At 46.4% G+C, this 17,189-nt stretch overlaps 1 protein-coding gene across 3 annotated transcripts in view; it reads right to left on the reverse strand.

The window, feature by feature from the left end:
• Window positions 1-519: 519 nt before the first annotated feature.
• Window positions 520-17,189, reverse strand: part of Sash1 (SAM and SH3 domain containing 1) — a 169,557-nt gene continuing 152,887 nt past the window's right edge. For all 3 annotated transcript variants that reach the window (XM_038338613.1, XM_038338612.1, XM_038338614.1), the window contains 5 exons: window positions 16,666-16,816; window positions 11,497-11,610; window positions 6,956-8,067; window positions 5,640-5,771; window positions 520-3,930 (listed from right to left, as the gene is read on the reverse strand). In XM_038338613.1, coding sequence (XP_038194541.1) covers window positions 3,667-3,930; window positions 5,640-5,771; window positions 6,956-8,067; window positions 11,497-11,610; window positions 16,666-16,816 — 1,773 coding nt within the window. In that variant the 3' untranslated portion in view covers window positions 520-3,666. The remainder of the gene's footprint in view (window positions 3,931-5,639; window positions 5,772-6,955; window positions 8,068-11,496; window positions 11,611-16,665; window positions 16,817-17,189) is intronic.

A 17,189-nucleotide genomic window follows, 5' to 3' on the forward strand; every position in this document is an offset into this window, starting at 1 on the left:
ACTGTCTGAGTAGTGTGCTTTGCTGTCGGAAATGAGCAGGGCTGAGGAGATGGCTCGGGAGCTAGAACGTTTGCTGTGTGAGTGTGGGGACCTGAGCTTGGATACTCAGATCCAAGCCAAACAGGATGCAGTGGTTCATGTCTCTAACCCTGGTGCTCACACGGTGAGACGTGAGGCAGACTCTGGAAGCTTGTGCGTCAGACATCCTGGTGGACAGAGCACTTTACACATAAGAGACTGTCTCAAACAAGATGGAAGTCGAGGTCACCCGGGACTGCCTGACCTCCAGACATGTGTCATGGCACATGCAAGCCCACATATACATGAACACAGACACACAGACATCAGGCCAAGAAAGAACCTTTGTGAGTCATTAAAAAAAAAAGACCCCTGTACAATTAATATTTTCACAAAGCACTGTACTTCTCAACCACACTCCCTTTTATTTTTTAAGATTTTCAAGTTTCTCTTTCATTTTTCTTCTGTCTTTGATGCGCCACCAGAACAAAAGAAACAGACTCAACTGAAGAAATTTATTTACTTTTTCCCCTAAGTACATAGATGACATAATTATAGACAAGTTTCGATGCGCAGGAAAACCCTCCTGTCCGCCTTTCCTCTTCTAAATGGATCATCACAATAATTTGTTTTTACAAATTTTAAAACAATACACAGCTTTCTTGGGCTGAAGCAATTGCAAGACCGTATTGGTATTGGTATATTACAGCTACTTACAAGGTTTAAGAACAGCAATGGAGAAAAATAAGTTATTTAAATATTGATTTCATATACAGAAAGTGCAATGTTGTTAGTTGTCATATAACTTGCTTGACAGTTTGTGTTTCTTTTCTATCAATTTAAAAATCAAGATAACTTGGACGCAAGACAGTTAGACTTTTCTGGAACCTCACTCTCAGCCCGCACACAGCAGCGACTTGGGAATCGGCCTCAGCTCCACTGCAGCTGTGGAACACACTAGGCTGTGTCGGGGATACACTTCTCACAGAGGAATCATTTCCAATTTCATCCACACCTGGGGTCAGGACAGAGAAAAGGGCCCCCAAAGATGCAAGGCCATGAAAAGCTATTTGCTCTCATCATCTGGGAATGTAGATAGAAGTTTGGGCAGCTGCTTTCTCTGCGGACAGCTGAGACGCACAAATCACACACATTCTGGGTAGCTACCTGAGCCGAAATGCCTTTCCAGCTTTCTTTTGTGCTTTCCAAAGACAACAAGGTTCACCGTCACTCAAAATTCTGTACCAAATGCAACTGATCAAAACTGGATATTGCTAAAGCCTGCCACCTGGCCACCAACAGCTGCAGGGACAGCCCCGGGCCACACACCAACATTCAGGCTTTATTCAAATCAAATGAACTGTTAAAAACAAAGGAAAACCAAACAAACACTACAGATATATTGGCAGGGAGAGAGAGAGAGAGAGAGAGAGAGAGAGAGAGAGAGAGAGAGAGAGAGAGAGAGAGAGAGAGAGAGAGAGAGAGAACCACCTCAGCCCCTTCAGACATTCACACTAAATTCATGGTCCCTGAATTTATTTATTTTCCATGCAAAGGCAATGAGTTCCAGAGTGATAAAAATATTGTTTGGCATTCTCAAGACCTCTGGTGCTAGTTTGACTGAAAAGAAAAAACCCTACACGGAGAATGGACTAAACCTTGGAAGTTCACAAGATTTCTCATTCTCCCTTGGTACCGCTAACGTGACTTTTTCTTGTCTCTTTACTCAGCTAAAATCGTGAGCAGAATTTGTGACGACGTCAGGCCAGGGTTACTTCAGAAGCATGAGACGCCTGTTTCTGAACACCAGTCCCACACCAGCATGTGAAACAACCCGGATGCTGTAGCTGGCTGAGAACCCAGCATCCCCACCCATGAGGTGGGCTGGGCCACAACCCAGGAGGCCAGGCAAGAGGCCTTTTTTTTAAAGAGTCCAATAGGAATCTGGGGGCTTTGCCTTTTTAGTCTAACTTGTCTGGACTTCTTCACACGGCATCTTATAGAAGGCGAGTGGAACTGAGGAAACAGTGTTATTTTAAATGCATACCGAAGTGTGAAAAATAAAATAAAATGTAATAAAAAAGACATCACCTGAGACTGTCCCTTTCCTCAGAGCCAGGGGTTCAGCCATTTGAAGCCTACGGTCGGGATGGCTTTGTTATTAAGAAAACCCCTTGCCCTCCTCTCCTGAGGGAAATCGTGTTTTAATAACCTAGTGAACTATCAGAGGACTTTTGATGCAGGCCTTGTGTTCAAAGCGCCTCTGTGAGGACTTGAGCCTCCACATAATGCTTGAGAAAGTGAAGGAAAAACACCGCATGGCAAACCGATGGCACCTGGGCATCTGTCTAAGTTTGCCGATTGCTAGGAAACCAGGCATCAGACAAGAAGAGGAGAGATTACGCCGAATCACAGCTGGAAGAACAGTTGAAAATATGCAGAGTTTACTACACAGCCAATGTGGCTTGTCTGGCTCCATGATGAACCTTTGTTTGAATTAAAATAATCATCTAAGTAACAACTGAGAGATAAAAAACAATTGTAGAACTGGCCAAAAAGGAAAAAAAAAGTAAAACAAACAACAAACCAACAAACTGCATGTTAACTACTTCCCTTTTAAGAAAAAAAAAAACTCTTTCTGAAATACACAACACGACAACGACTTTCTGCCGAGGTGATCCACTAGCTGATGACCGACCGGGTTTTGGAATGGGCGTGGCCGGGATTCCACATAAATGCTGTGGCACCGTGGCCGCCACCATGACGGGTACTCACTAAAGAGAGTGGGATGAAGGGCCGTTACACATGTGCTCACGTGAACATGCGTGCCCCTCTGTGAGCCCAGATGGACTTGTACTGAAATCGTGGTTAGTTTAAAAGCTAAAAGTCAACATGAAATGTGTGCATGGTAGTCACCCCTATAAAATAAACCACGTTAGAACGAGACTGTTAAAAAAAAGGCTATTTTTGCTGAAAACACCCCCAATACGTTAGATGGCAGTCTAAGCTGAAGATCTGGAACTAGGGTTAAGGGTTGCGGACACTAGATAGATAACTGATTAAAAGTTTATATTAAGGCAAACAAAAGCTAATTGCTAGAAAGCAATTAAAATGTCTCTTGTTTATCTACAGGAGAGCAGGGCTGTCCTGCTCTTGATGCAGTCAGCCGCTCTCACTTCTGAACAGAGGAGTATGGGCAATAGTGTACAGTAAGTCCAGAGTCTGTTGCTTTGGCCTAGCTCGCTCAGCCCATCGGGCTCCGGCATCCAGCGGGGTGACTGACAGATGGGCAAGGGCACCATCAGACACAAGCGGGCTGCCTTGCCCTCTTCTAGCCCCTCTGCCAGCACAAAGATAGACTGGACACACGGTGTTTGCAATAAGTTGGCATCTTGGCTCTTCTGTGTCTGAAAACAAAACTAAGTGCTTGTCTTGCCTTTGGGGATCGAAGAGAACCACACCGATTTCCTTGGGGTGGAGGGGTACTTTTTCCTCGGTTCTAGTACCAATCCTGATCTGGGAGCCCCACGTGGGGACTTTCCTTCTGGATCAGGTCAACCCCAGCAGATTTATTTAGAGGGATTGTATCAGCTTCGTAAGCACAGTGGAAGGCTGGCTCTTGTCCAGGGAGGGCCATGGCAGGCCTGGCTACATGGCCTCAGGGCTTGGTGGCAGTTTGAAGAGTCTGGCTGCAGATATGAGCTTCCTTATGTGTCTCTCCTCTGTGATGCCGGCCTCCTGAAGGCAAGTGGGGGACAGGGAAGGCACTTGGCTCAGCATGCTGAACCCTGCGTCAGAAAGGGTGCTGGTGTACATGGGCAGGCCAATGGAAATGAGCCAATCCGACACAGAGGCAACACATCCAGGAGAGAGGGGCTTTCTGCAGATTTCCGTCAGCCCACCACTTGGGATCTGGGTAAATAAGGAAAGTCATATCATGAAGATTGCACAGGTACCATGAGAGGGTTACTTTCTGTTGGCTAAGAGGGACGGGACTGATCTATGCCACGGCTAAGGGATGTCAAACATCAAGAACTCTGCTCAAAAATGAGAAATATTTTCAAGGAATTATTCTACAAGATTCCAGAAGGAATATGGGATTAGGTCAAATCCCAGTTACGTGTGGAAGGCTCTGAGCTTTAGGCATTTACATATGTACCGCTATTTTTGTCCCCATGAAATCCTTTAACAAAGGAGAAGTGCAGACACAAACAGGCATGGCTGTGTCGAAAACGGTGCTCAATGGGTAAGGTTTTTGTGAAGTCAACAGTTTAAAATCTAATAATATCCAGAGTTGACTAGGGCAGAGAAACGAATGTTAACACCTGATTGGTAGGTACAGAGAAGGTTGTCTTTCGGAAGAAGATGTACAGGGTGTCAAAGCCCACACAATGTGTGCAATTGTGCATGTACTCATGTTCACAAAGGCGCAAAACGTGTGTGGAGGCCAGAGGTTCACCTTCCACATCCTTACTCAGGAGCCGTCCATCTTTTATTTTGAAACAGGGCTTCTGGCTTTAATTTGTAATTGGCTGACTCAGCCAAACTGGGTGTTCAGTGAGCTCTGGGGATCCACTCGTCTCTGCCTCCCTAGCTAGAGACACTTAAGGTTACAAGGATGGGCCATGACCTATGATTCTTTTCTCACAGGTTATGGAGGTAAGATCTGGGTCCCATGCTTGTGTGTTTTGCTCGCTGGGCCATCTCTCCAGCCCTGATTTTGTACAATTTTGATGAAGTGAACTCTCATAAAAGTATAGAAACCCTCAGATATTATTGGGAATTCCACAGATATATTTAAAAAAAAAAACAAGCTGCTTTTCTCTATATCATTTAAAATGAAAAACTAGGAGAAAAGAACCCTAAAAGTTTATTGATACATAATTGGCTAAACCATAGAATATTCACTTAATAAAAACCTTGGAATCTTGGTCATAAGAAAAATATTTTACTAAAACAGATTCGTGATCTCATAAGTAAAAACAGCAAGGCTTAAAACTGTGCAATTCTTATTTCACATGTGCACAGAAATGACCCATTGAAAATTGAGACGTAGAAGTTTTATATTCTTGGGACATACAGTGTTGGTATTTAGAGAAATGCAGAATATCTAAGCCAAACTTCTTAACACATATTCGTTCTTTCCCACTCCACAGACCTTTCTCTCATAGACTAAGAATAAAGTCGGCTCAGTGCCTTCCGAGTATATAACACACCGATGTCAACTGCAGTTCTCCTGGGGTGCACAGAGATCCCCTGAACTTACTACTCTTATTTAACTAAAATGGTCTTAGCCTGAGCATCCTACCATGATGCCTGCAATCCCAGCATTCAAGAAGCTGAGGCAGGAGGTTCACAAATTGAAAGCTAACCAGAACTACACAGTGAGACCATGCCTAAACAAACAAACAAAAGTCGGCGGTGTGGCTGGGCGGCAGAGGCCTTTTCTAGCATGTATAAACCCCTCCAAAAAACGAAATCAAAATCTAAGCAGACCATGTTATTTTTCTCCCCAGGTGCTCTAGCAAGCCCTTGTGCTGCTAACCCTTGCCAGCCAGGGTCTTGTAACTACATGTACTACAGAAAGCTATGGGTTCCTCCCCAAAATGTGGGCTACTCACCGCCATACGATGCTGCTTCCGAAGCAACTTCACCCGGATTTGGTCCATATTGGTGGCTACGTCCCTCTCAGGCTGATCTAAGTCTTCGGCATATCTCTGCACCAGAGCTTCAGGGATCCCACAGCGGCCATGCTGCCAGGGAAAAGAGGAGTGGGGCATGAATGCTCGTACAGACATTTCCCCCACCTAAGATCCAACAAACGTGAAGGCTTAGCTCTCAGAAAATAGCACCAAGGGTTAGTTCAAAAGGAGCATGTCCCGTTTATTACTGGGACGGACACGTGACAAGGAGCATGCTTACATAGTCATCTTCCAGACACCAATAAGTTCTACATATCTTAAAACAGAACCAAGACAACTCGATCCTCTATTTTCCGATGCCTGAAACTCATTTTTACAAAACCCAGTGCCTTAGCGTGGCTGAACATGGTCCCATAATCTGTGGAAAGCCAAGCCATTACTCCACAGATCCTATTCGCCCTTCATCTGAGAAGCCGCCACTGTCACACCAGGACACATTTACTGCACGAGTCTCCCTAGTTCCCCTTCAGAGCTACTCAGTCATCAATATCAAAGGGGACGGGGCTGTTCTCAGGAGGCACTCGTGATCATAAGAATTTAACGACAGGGACTCTTGGGAACACGTTATGACAGAAGATGCATTTCCTGAAGAAAAGCGCGCAGCCTCTTCTATCATCACCGACTTGTCTTCAAAGTCGCTTTGGTGTCAGTACGTCTTTCTCTTTCCTCTCTTCAAACAGAACCGTGTTTCAACACAGATTCGAATGGTTTTGGTGCATTAGGGTTTTCACATCGTGCCTCCCGGCTCCTTATCGTGTAATTGCTGTGGCACGCCAGAACAGGACACTCAACTGGGGGACTCGACAGTTTTCTAGGTATGCTCCCATCAACTGTATTTGCTTACAGCAATCTGACAGGGAGGAGATAACACGGGTTATTTGAAACCCCAGTTGACTACACAGGAAGGAACACACACACTGCCGTGGGTGATGTATCCTAAATTCAGGTTTCTCTTGCCCATTACATCATCCCATTAGGGAACAAGTTCTGGTACTAACTGTGCTCCCTGGTAAGTGCTGCTACCAAAAACAAAAACCAAGCAAGGGGGAAAGAAAACCATAAAGCTGCCTTTGTTTTGAATCCCAGGGGTAAGGGGTACATTTCCCGCTCACAGAGGCCATAAGTAGAATGTGCCATGCTGTCTCCACAGCACCTGCGGCCTCGGCCTTCCCCTTACTTGGCTCTCATCTGAGAAAAACGGCAGTGAGAGGCCCTGAGGCCCAAGCCTTGGATACCTTATCAGAGTAGGGCTCCTCGGTGAGATCGATGCCCTCAGCTTGCAGCTTGTTCTCTGTGAGCATCTCCAGGTCCACGCCCCGGACGCAGGAAACCTTCCTGCTCAGCGCTGGGCCCAGCTTCACACCATGCTCTTGCAGGCTGGTGCTCTCGGGCAGCTCTGCCAGCCAGGGCGGAGGTCTCGCGCAGGTTGGGCTGCCTGGCTCAGTCCCCAAGGGAGGCCTGGGCTCCCGGGGAGAGGGGCAGTCACAGGGGCTGACGGGACTCGCAGGGCTGGCCTTCTTCAGTGGCAGGGTGGGCGCCTCCAGGTTGGGGACCAGATGCAGGCCATTGGCCAGGCGCTCTCGACTCTTCTTGGCAGGCACAGGTGGGGGCTGCGATGGATGTCTGGGCTGCGTCCTGGTCTCAGGGGCACTCTGTTCCCCATCTACCCCTTCTTTAGTGCCCAAGGCGTGGTGGTCATGTCCTTTTCTGTGACCCTCAAGAGACGTCCTTATTAAGCCAGGTTTAACTGGAGGCTGAGCCTCGAAATTTCTGGGAACACACTGAGGAGGAGATATGCCAAGATTAGAGGTCACTGTGGGGCCATCCAGTTTCTTAGCCATCATTTTTGGGGGGTCAGAAAATCTCTTGCTTTGGGTCAGAAGCATCACGTCTTCCGCAGTAGGATCTTGGCCTCGGGGCATAGCCTCAGAGGAACAGGCAGATGTTTTTTGTGGCACTTCTGGTACATTCTGAGGACAGGCTTCCTGCACCTTGGTAGGTACATCCTTGCCGGCATCAGCGTCTCCCTGAAGGTCATCCAGGGAATGGGACCGGGGCCAACTTTCCACAGACTGAGGACCCTCCAGGGTTTCACAGCTGCGACAGATGGAGACAGGGAGGCTCCTTCGGTTTTTATTCGAACCAGTCCCACAGGGCACATCACCGCCCTTGGCAGTGTCCGGGGCTAGACCTCGGTCCAGCCTGCCCTCCTCTCCCTGCTGGCGCACCTCCACTGATTTTGTTAAGGGCAATGTCGGGTAATTGCCTGGCTGGCTCCTGTTGAAAGACTTTAAGTTGGACTCAGTGGACGACTTGGTAGACAGCACGCTGGGTTTTTGAGTTTTGCCTTGAAAGAAAGAGATATCTTTTACAACCACGTTTTAAAGTCAGTGACATGAAGGTACAAACAGGGGCTGGTAGGGGACATAATTCCTGCATCAACAAAACTTTCACTTAGGACACTGGAAAAATGTAGGGTGATTAAGGACCCACTTTTATTTTTGTAAAGAATTCTGGTCTCATTAAAGTACTTACATTGGTGGAAACTAATTGGCTACGTGGAAATGAAATGCCGCACCAAGCAGAAGAAGCCGAGGGTTGGTGTCTATTCCAAGCTGCACTCTATAGTAGGCTGATTGGCCATGCACGCCCTACTCAGAAACCAAACCATAAGATCTGTTTGGCAGCTTGACTTTCTGAAGTCATGGCCGAGCTGATTTCTTAGAGCAGGTTCTATGAGTGGTCCCCACAATGGGTGGGTTAAAACAAAACAACAAGCAAGTCATCCTTTCCTCGATGCTATTCGACCTGAAGACATTTACACAAGAACGACGAGGAGGCAACTTTGATACTGACCAGTAAACAAGCTGAAGGGAGTGTTTTACCAGAGACCATCTACAAAATGCTTACTCAGATGCTTCTAGTGTGGCAACTGATTAAAGTGAATTGCTAGCTTGTTAGTTGAACATCAGCCAGACGTAACCCAGCAATCTGATAGCTCCTGATTTATATTTACAGTAGCAGCTACTGTGTGACAAGCTTTACTGGGAACATGCTGTGACTATGTAGGTATGTGTGTAGGCACAGGCAAACACATGATCACTATGTAAGCTTGTGTGTAGCACAGGCAAGCTGATGCACACCGACTATTTATTTAGGCAAGTGTTTAAGCCCAGGCAATCTCATGCGCTCTCTCTCTCTCTCACACACACACACACACACACACACCTATGGCGCTTTGTCTCTTCTTTTGATAATGACATATGTTGTGTTCCTGGTCTGATAAACCTGCGAATACTCCAGGTAACAGAACATCTGAGCCACATGATTAAGTTACTCTACAAAAGGATGGAAACACCACAACTCTTTGTCAGGCTTGGAAGGTACAAAAAAAAATGGCTGTGTCTAATCACGGAAAAGCTAGCATATTATTAATATAACTAAGAGGTTCCTCCCATCAACCTATCAGTAAACATCCTGAATTCCGTATTTTAATTTAGAATTCTAACTCTCCCCCCTTTGAGAAATAGCACCGTTTCAATGTGATCCGCAAAGAGCAGCAGGGAGAAATCAGGCTGTGGACCCACACGATAAGGAGAGCAAGAAAACGGGTTGGACGGTGCCCACACAATAAGGGAAGTAGCTGCTTCAGGGCAAACAGAAGGCTTTCTTTGATAAAAAGTCTCTCTGTGAGGCAGTAGAGATGAAGGAAATGGAACAGAAAGAAAGGCCCGGGGCTCTAGCAGTACAAGTGGTTTAGCCTTCATCAGCAGGGAGAAAAAGAGTCTCCATTCATGATTTCACAGCCTTCTAAGCTTCCTCAAACCTCAAACTGATAATACGAAGTGTTTCATGCCAAGCATAACTACAGCCCCTAAGGCTGGCGGACGAGAACAGTTCTCTCCTCAATTGGACTTTTTATTAACAAGGCCATCCTTTTTGATAAGACCCCAATCAGGATATGAAATATTTTACATCCTGCAAAGCAGAGGCCTGGTCAAATGGTATGCGTTCTCTATGAAGAGGTTCATATTGCAAACCCTGTCCTACCTGGATTTTTCTACTATCCAATGGCAACACACTAGCCCCTTCTTCAGAGGTCACTATTCTATTGATACATGGAGATGTGGCCTACGGTTACAACTGAATGTACTGGCTACCATCCTGTCTCTCATTAACCGAGGAATCACCACAGCTAAATGGAAAAGGAATGCTTCAGAGAGCACACCATATGAAAGCTTAAAAGTCAGCTGAAATAGAAAACTCTTAACACTAATGGAGCACAAGCTTTGGAAATACGTCTTCCTCTCATTACCTCCCAATATAAACCATGTATGTATCAACGCCACGTTCACATTCTTCATCTAGAAAGAGCCCTGACTTCCCCTGAAATCTAAGCACGGCTCACCAGCGGATTTCATCCAGTTCGCCAATAGGTTTTCCTAAGTTCTTCTGGGCATTAAACCCTCTGGCAGTGCTATCTTCCTTTCTGGATTTACCAAGCCAGCACTGCTGGAGTTAATTTACCAGACTGCTTCAGCCACAGAAAAGTTACTAACAGAGAAGAAAAATGCCTCCCAAACCTACTCGAAGATTTGATGTTTGCTAAAAAATGACACCGTGCCGGGCTCCTGGGTGGGTTTGCGTTGCACTGACAAAGGCTATCTAAAGATGAAGCACCAGAAGACCTGCTTATCTTCCAAACTGACAGAGCATTCTGGGTGGCAGAGCTTAGGGGTACATTCCTAGGTTCCCATGATGCTTAGCAGAAATGACGTCAGTGTGAGGTGGGTGAGATGCCCGGGCTGCTGATGCAAAGGTCATTTTTTTATGTCTACCATCCAACAGACACACGCGAAGTAAAGACTACAGTAACATTACTAATGATTCTAACCTGGCCATATGGAACGTGTTGATTTCTACTGCGTCCTACAAAACCATTATCCATGGGTCACTAAACTGACTTCACAACCCACTAACAAACTGCAACCTATAGCTTAGGATGGCTTGCTTCAGTACATGTGAAAAAATAGCCTAACCTGTTAGTACCAGATGAGAATTCCAATAGCTGGTATATGCTATGGAACCAGGGTATGTTCTTCTATCGTCTTCAAGTGTCCAACAGAGACTTAGGACACGACGGCAGTATGAACTCTTTACTACTGCTTCTAATCTTACAATAATAGGAATTCAGGGCACACAACAGGAAGCCATAGTCACCTGCCTTGCCATTTACCCTTTCTGCCTTATTCTGCTTAAGACCTTGGTTCTGTATAAAGGAGGCTTTAGGAGTTTTATATCGTCTGCTTCCCAACTGTTAGGAGAGAGAAGCCACAAATAAGACACGTGGCCCTTCTAGTCACCCTCTCTAGGGGCAATTGTTTCCGGAATCAGGCTTTGCGGCTATGACATACAGAACCCGGCTGCCAGGGTACCCTTGATAGATGGTCGACCTGGTAAATTGTTTTCCTTATGGGCCTAATCACTCCCAGCACTGAGATGCTGGTGGTTACTATGTGAAGAAAAGGGCACAAGAGACACACAATTTAGGTTTTATGGCCGCAGGTATTTTAGACAGAATTTATAAACTTCACGCAGCAGCCAGGAAGAATGAGTGCAGATGCTACCTGAAGAGTGGTGGGGGACGAGGCCAGAAATGGAGAGATGACCTGTGGCTTCAATGCCAGACAAGAATCGAGCCTTTGGAGAGGGTATTCTTACACATTTGAAGCTGGGAATTGCTGAAGCTTGTTCTAGAAGTTAGCGCAAACATTACCATTTTCCAAGTGCTCGCTGCTTTCGTAGCACCCGGAGTCTCGTGGGGAACATCCGCTCAGGCCTCGGCTGTCCACCAGCAGCTTCTCCTGAGACCCAGACTGGTCGCTGTTACCTGGGGACGAAGAAGTACACAGCGTGGTGTTACCAGGAGCCCCAAAGTCAGCCAGATGTTCATCCTTTGCTCCTGACACCCGTGCTTAAGTCTAACAAGTGAAAATGAGAAACCAGAACATGTCTCTTTCCAGGAGCGTACCCACCGTGTGAGGATAAAGCTGGCGGCAGAGAGCCCAGGGCTGAAATATGCCGATGACCCCCAAGCTATCCAAACAGTGGCAAACTGAAGCCACGGGACAGAGGAGAATGCAGAGTGCGGTGCTGGCAAGGAGTAGGGCACGGCCGAGAGATGAGGCTATCGGTAAGGAGCAGGGTGAGTGAACGCGGCTTGTGCTAGGGGGACAGGGTCAAGTGATTCCAGGCACCTGGACGGCTTGCACTTCAGCTCATTTATATTAGGGGCTCTTCAAACTCAGGAGCCTATATAAAAGTGTCGGATGAAATATTGTTCTATTAGCATCGGAGAATATTGTTAGCCTGTGGTAACGATATGTGCCTGTTGTATTGCCTCAGCCAGAGGAAGGCTGGTGAGAGAGGAGCAGACACGGAGAGGAACAGATCTTGTGTCTTCTGGAGTGTTGAAGGTCTCAGCATTTTCTATTCCCCGCACCCAGAGTGAGAAAGGTGTTCAGGAGACCCTTGGACTGGCAGATGGAACAGTCCCAGTTTGAGCAACCCATCCAAAAAGAAGCATCATTTTTATCAATCAGACCTCAGTCAGGGCTGGGGAAAACCAGGAGGCAAGTTAACTATGCTGTTTCAGGGAGTCTCCTGGAGTAAAGCATGTGCGGGAAACGGTGTGCGCATTCAATTCCCAGGCAGCATCGCTGTGTTTTCTAGATAGGGAGCCCAGGAAGCCCAGGCCACTGAGGCTTCTCTACACACACCGCATCTTTGGATAATTATGTGGAGAAAGGACTTGGTCAAACAAAACGAAAAACAAGAGAAAATTTTCTACATCAATAGCTAGTCTCAAAGACAAATGGCTTTAATTTATTTTATCTTTCCCTTTGCCCCTCACCTGCCCACACCAACCACACACACAAAGCAAAAAAGAAAGAAATCAATAAACCAGAAACATGATGCCTTTTCTCAGACCATCAGAATAAATGTGTGAGGAGGTTGAGGGCTATGACGTCAGGCACGTGCTGGTGGGTTCCCTGTTCCCTTCCCTTTATACTGCCTGCCTGTCTTTCTTAAAGGGAAAGTGAATAATGCCACAGTCTGTCAGAAAAAGTTCTCAAATTATAACTCCAAAAGAGTGCTAATTACCAAACGATTAGTGAGAGATTAACAAATTAGAAGCCCATGAACAAATACTGCTCCACCACCACCCCCTCGCAAACAACCTCACCCTGGAACATTCTACAGCGATGTTCTCATCCTGTGGAAGAGCCTGTGGATTTGGACCGGCCTTTGTTCTTGTCTAGCATGCTATTTAGGAAAATGATACTCGCAAATGAGAGCTTTGGGCTGTCTTTTGCTACCCAGGAAGAGGGATCACTCATGTGTCCCCGGTGCCAACAGTTCAGTGTAGCAGACAGAGCAGCAACACAGGCTGCAGAGTGCCTACTAGGGCATAGAAAAGAGAACACGGGACTCCTGCTGAGGTTGAGAAGTGCATCCTGGGGCCCCGCCTCATCAGGCACTAGTAAATCCTGTCCTTACAGAAAAGGAAAGACTTTCTCTCATGCCTGAGAACCATGGTACAGTTCACAGTCACGTGGGACACATACGACACGGGGCTGGAGCACCATTTTCACAAGAAGGAAGAAAGGTCTTTTGCGTCTAGACCCTTCTGCTACGCTTGCATCAATGCCAACAGAGAAAAGACTCAAAACAACGAGGAAGAAGCCAGTTGTCAGTCAAACAAGATCAGAAGAGCACAAGCTGAAGGGACTCAGAATGCTGGGTCTAAAGCTCTCCCCTGCCAAGCCACTCACTCACGCATGAGCATGCACACAGGCAGGATTTGCAAAGACACTTGAGTTGCTCGAACACCAAAAGTGAAGTCACATAAGCGCACACACCATTTTCAAGAGAGCAGTTTCCTTGGAAACGGGTGAGATGGGGTTCTTGGAGAAGCCCCTTCCAAGGGTTTACAGTATTTCCTATACGGAGGACTGTTCTCCACCCCTAATTCGTGAAGTGCTCCTGTACCCATTTGTTCAGCTTTTCTCTTGTGTCTCCTGCATGCTTCAAATAATCTTTAATTAAAATCATAGATAGATCTAGATAGATAGATAGATAGATAGATCGATCACCTCCCCTCTTTCAGTCAGGGTCTCTCCCTATTGTGTCAACGGTCGGGTCCCTGGGAAACAGTAAGTGGAGATTCCAGCTATGAGCCACCGTGGCCACAGCCATCGAGGCCAGCTTCGAAGGACTGTTTCTATTGAGCTGCACACCCAACAGTGGTTAAGATGGCAAACGATATGGTATATGTCTTTACTACGATATTTTTTAAAGGTAAACCATTTAAGGGCTTTTTCATTTAGAGGATGTAAAAGAACTAGCAATCTTCTCCAAATGGAAGGCCGACTGCAGGCCCCCTTCCCTCGTCTCCTGGGAGGACACCAGCTGGGTCCGGCTTCCAAGCAATGCTAGAGCTGTATTAGTTTCAGTGGAAGTGTGAGCTGGAACACGTCAAGATGTTCCCACATTTCTCTGGGAATCTTACTAGCGCTCTATGTCTCGACTGCCTACAAACCGAACTTGGCAGAACAGTACTGGGTTTCTCCAAGTGACTGAGGTACCTGGAGGGAGGTTTTTCTCATTACAGTGACTTTAACAGCATTGGATGGGAAGTCTTACATCACTAGGCTACATCTGGATATGACCTCTCAACACTAATTAGAAACACTGAGCCCCCAAAGCCTTTGCTTCAGGATCAATAAAAGGAGATACTATTTTGGTATCAGAGAAACTACAAACAATGGAAATGCATAGACCCAAAATGGGATTTATAAAGAAACAAGGAGTCCATCTGAGCCTCCAAGTTAGCATCACGGCGGATAACGACATCCTATAAAAACGATTCTGGTACAAATCTTACTTAGGATATGAGCCTGGGACAATGGGTCTGAGCCAATGTGTTATGTCAAACTCGGCTCAGATCCCTGCCGATGTGCAGGATTTAGCTTTGCTCTTCTGACAGCTAAATGAAACAGGAAATGTAACGGATGATGAATATAAGCCAGCTGTCCTCCATGGTTGTGGAAGAGTAAATGGCAGATAATACAGAGCAGATGTGGTCCAGGGGAACAGATGGTTCAACTCTAATTCATATTGATAGAGCAGGCCAGCCACACCAGTCACTAGGCAGGCTGTTTACACACAACCTGGCCAGAGACGCAGTGTATCTCTAAAGGGTCAGATGCTACAGAAACCGGGTCACAAAATGCCACAGCAGGTCATACCTACCCCACCCCCCTCCACCTGAAGCCTAGACCTGAAGGATGCCTGTTTACCTCATATGGGAGTTTCTTCTCCTGAGGCTGTGCTAAAGGCTCTGATCAAAGCAGCTGAAGAGTTTATTAGGGGTGTGGGGAAAAGTCCATCATGGTGGGCAAACCGTGGCTGTGGGCGGGCGCTGGAGCAGTCGGTGACATGGCAGTAACAGTCAGACAACGGAGAGGAGTGTGAGCACACGGTTCACACTCTCTATTTAGTCCAGGACCTCAGCCCACACAAGCGCGACACCCGCAGCCAAGGTGCGTCCTTCCACCTCAGTGGCCCTCATCCACCCACTCCTCCACAGATATACTCCAAGGCTAATTTAGTCTAGAGAAGTTCCTCACAGATGTGTCCAAAGGCTGGGCTCCTACGTAATCTCGATGTCAGGCTGACATCAGCTAAGGTTCAAAATTCTATTGATAGCGATAGCATTCCTTCCTGTTTCTGGCTAATTTAAAGGGTGAATTTACCGACACAGTTGCTTCCTTTTCTCCTGGGTCTTATGCATCCAGTAAATACAAATGTTCCTCAGTTTATAACCATATGCTCGGACAGTATACGCTAACATGCACACAATACTCAGGAATCTGGGACAGTATGGAGTGTAAGCGGCCGCCCATCATGATCTCAGGCTGACCAGGGACTCCAGCTCAGCACTGAAAGCTTGCAGATGGCCTACTCCTTACCTAGAAAAAAAAATGGGACTCAAAATTCGGAGTATAGTTCTAGCAACTGTTAATTGCTTTCATCAGAAAAGTTAATTGCTTGCATCAGAAAAGCAAGAAAATCCTAAGCTGGGGACCATTTATAATACGTAACCATGGTTTTGGTGTATCTTTCAGGGATAGAAATCCATTAGCTACTGGTACCCTGGAAGCACGGAAAGAAAATGCACTTGAATTCAAGAACTGGAGAGGATATTTCCTCCATGATGCATCAGTTTAAGAGGTTCTTTTTTTTATGTCAGACTGAAGAATAAAGAACATGATAAGCCCGGCTTAGCAGAGAACAGCAATGGACACAATAAAAACTGGGAATGCCCTGAACTCTGTTCACAGGGTATGAAAATAAGCTCTCATATTGAGAGCCCCACAGACTCACTTCAGAGGATTATTTCCTTCTTTAACGGAAACTAATAAGCCTATTCAATAGGAAAAAAAACTCATGCTTCGGAAAATGATTAACTCTTAGATGGGCAAAGAGACGCTAAGGTTATCAGCCATTTTGTTGTTGTTTGGGCTTGTTTTTGTTTACCCAGGGATTTTGATTGACCTGCTGAAGACAGCTCATTCCATCAAGAACAAAGTAGAGCCTACAGGTTCCTCAGAAAGCCCCTGGGGCAGCATGCCTTTGACCCCACACTGACAGGCATGTCTGGTCTGTGAACTGTCTTGTCATAATATGAAATTAACCTAGGCTTTAGAAAGAACGAGACCAACTGAGTGACTCCAGGGACCCTCAGCACATGATGACAGCTTATTTGAGGCCCGCTGGTGACAATAATAATCATGACGATGACGTTCATTTAGCAGTGTGTGCATGTGTGTATGCATGCGCGCGCGCGCGCGCGCGCGCGTGTGTAAGTGTCTGAACTTACTGTCATATTCCTGTAACAGCTCCACTGCCGTCAAGAGCACTGCTCTGTGTTCTGGGTCCCTGATATTTAATTCATCTAAGTCTTCTTCCTCCAGGAGCTTGAAGGTGTCCAGGTCCTCATAGCCATTGAACAAGAAAGTGGGCATGTGTTCCTGTGAAGTAGAGCAAGGAGATCAAAGGGAGTCCACGGCCTAGCCGTATGATCCATGTCCAAAAACTAGCCTGAGACCCCCTCAGACTTTTTCCCATAATAGCTTTTATGCTAATCAAGGGACGAGTATCATTTGTAATACATGCGGTGGCTCACAGTCTTCCAGCCTAGTAGGCAGACAGGGGTGTAGTGCTCAGTCGCTGATGGTTTAAGGCGATACCTGCTGCACGCTGTGGTGGTGGATCCCACTTACTGTCACTGTCACTGTGCCCCAGACAGGAACTAATTCCTTTATCATCACATGGCCCAAGGCAGGAAGACTCCTTTTACATTTGTGGGGAGGGGGCTTATTAAAATTCAACTTAGCAAAACCT

Source organism: Arvicola amphibius, chromosome 8, assembly GCF_903992535.2.
Source record: "Arvicola amphibius chromosome 8, mArvAmp1.2, whole genome shotgun sequence".
Taxonomy (NCBI): domain Eukaryota; kingdom Metazoa; phylum Chordata; class Mammalia; order Rodentia; family Cricetidae; genus Arvicola; species Arvicola amphibius.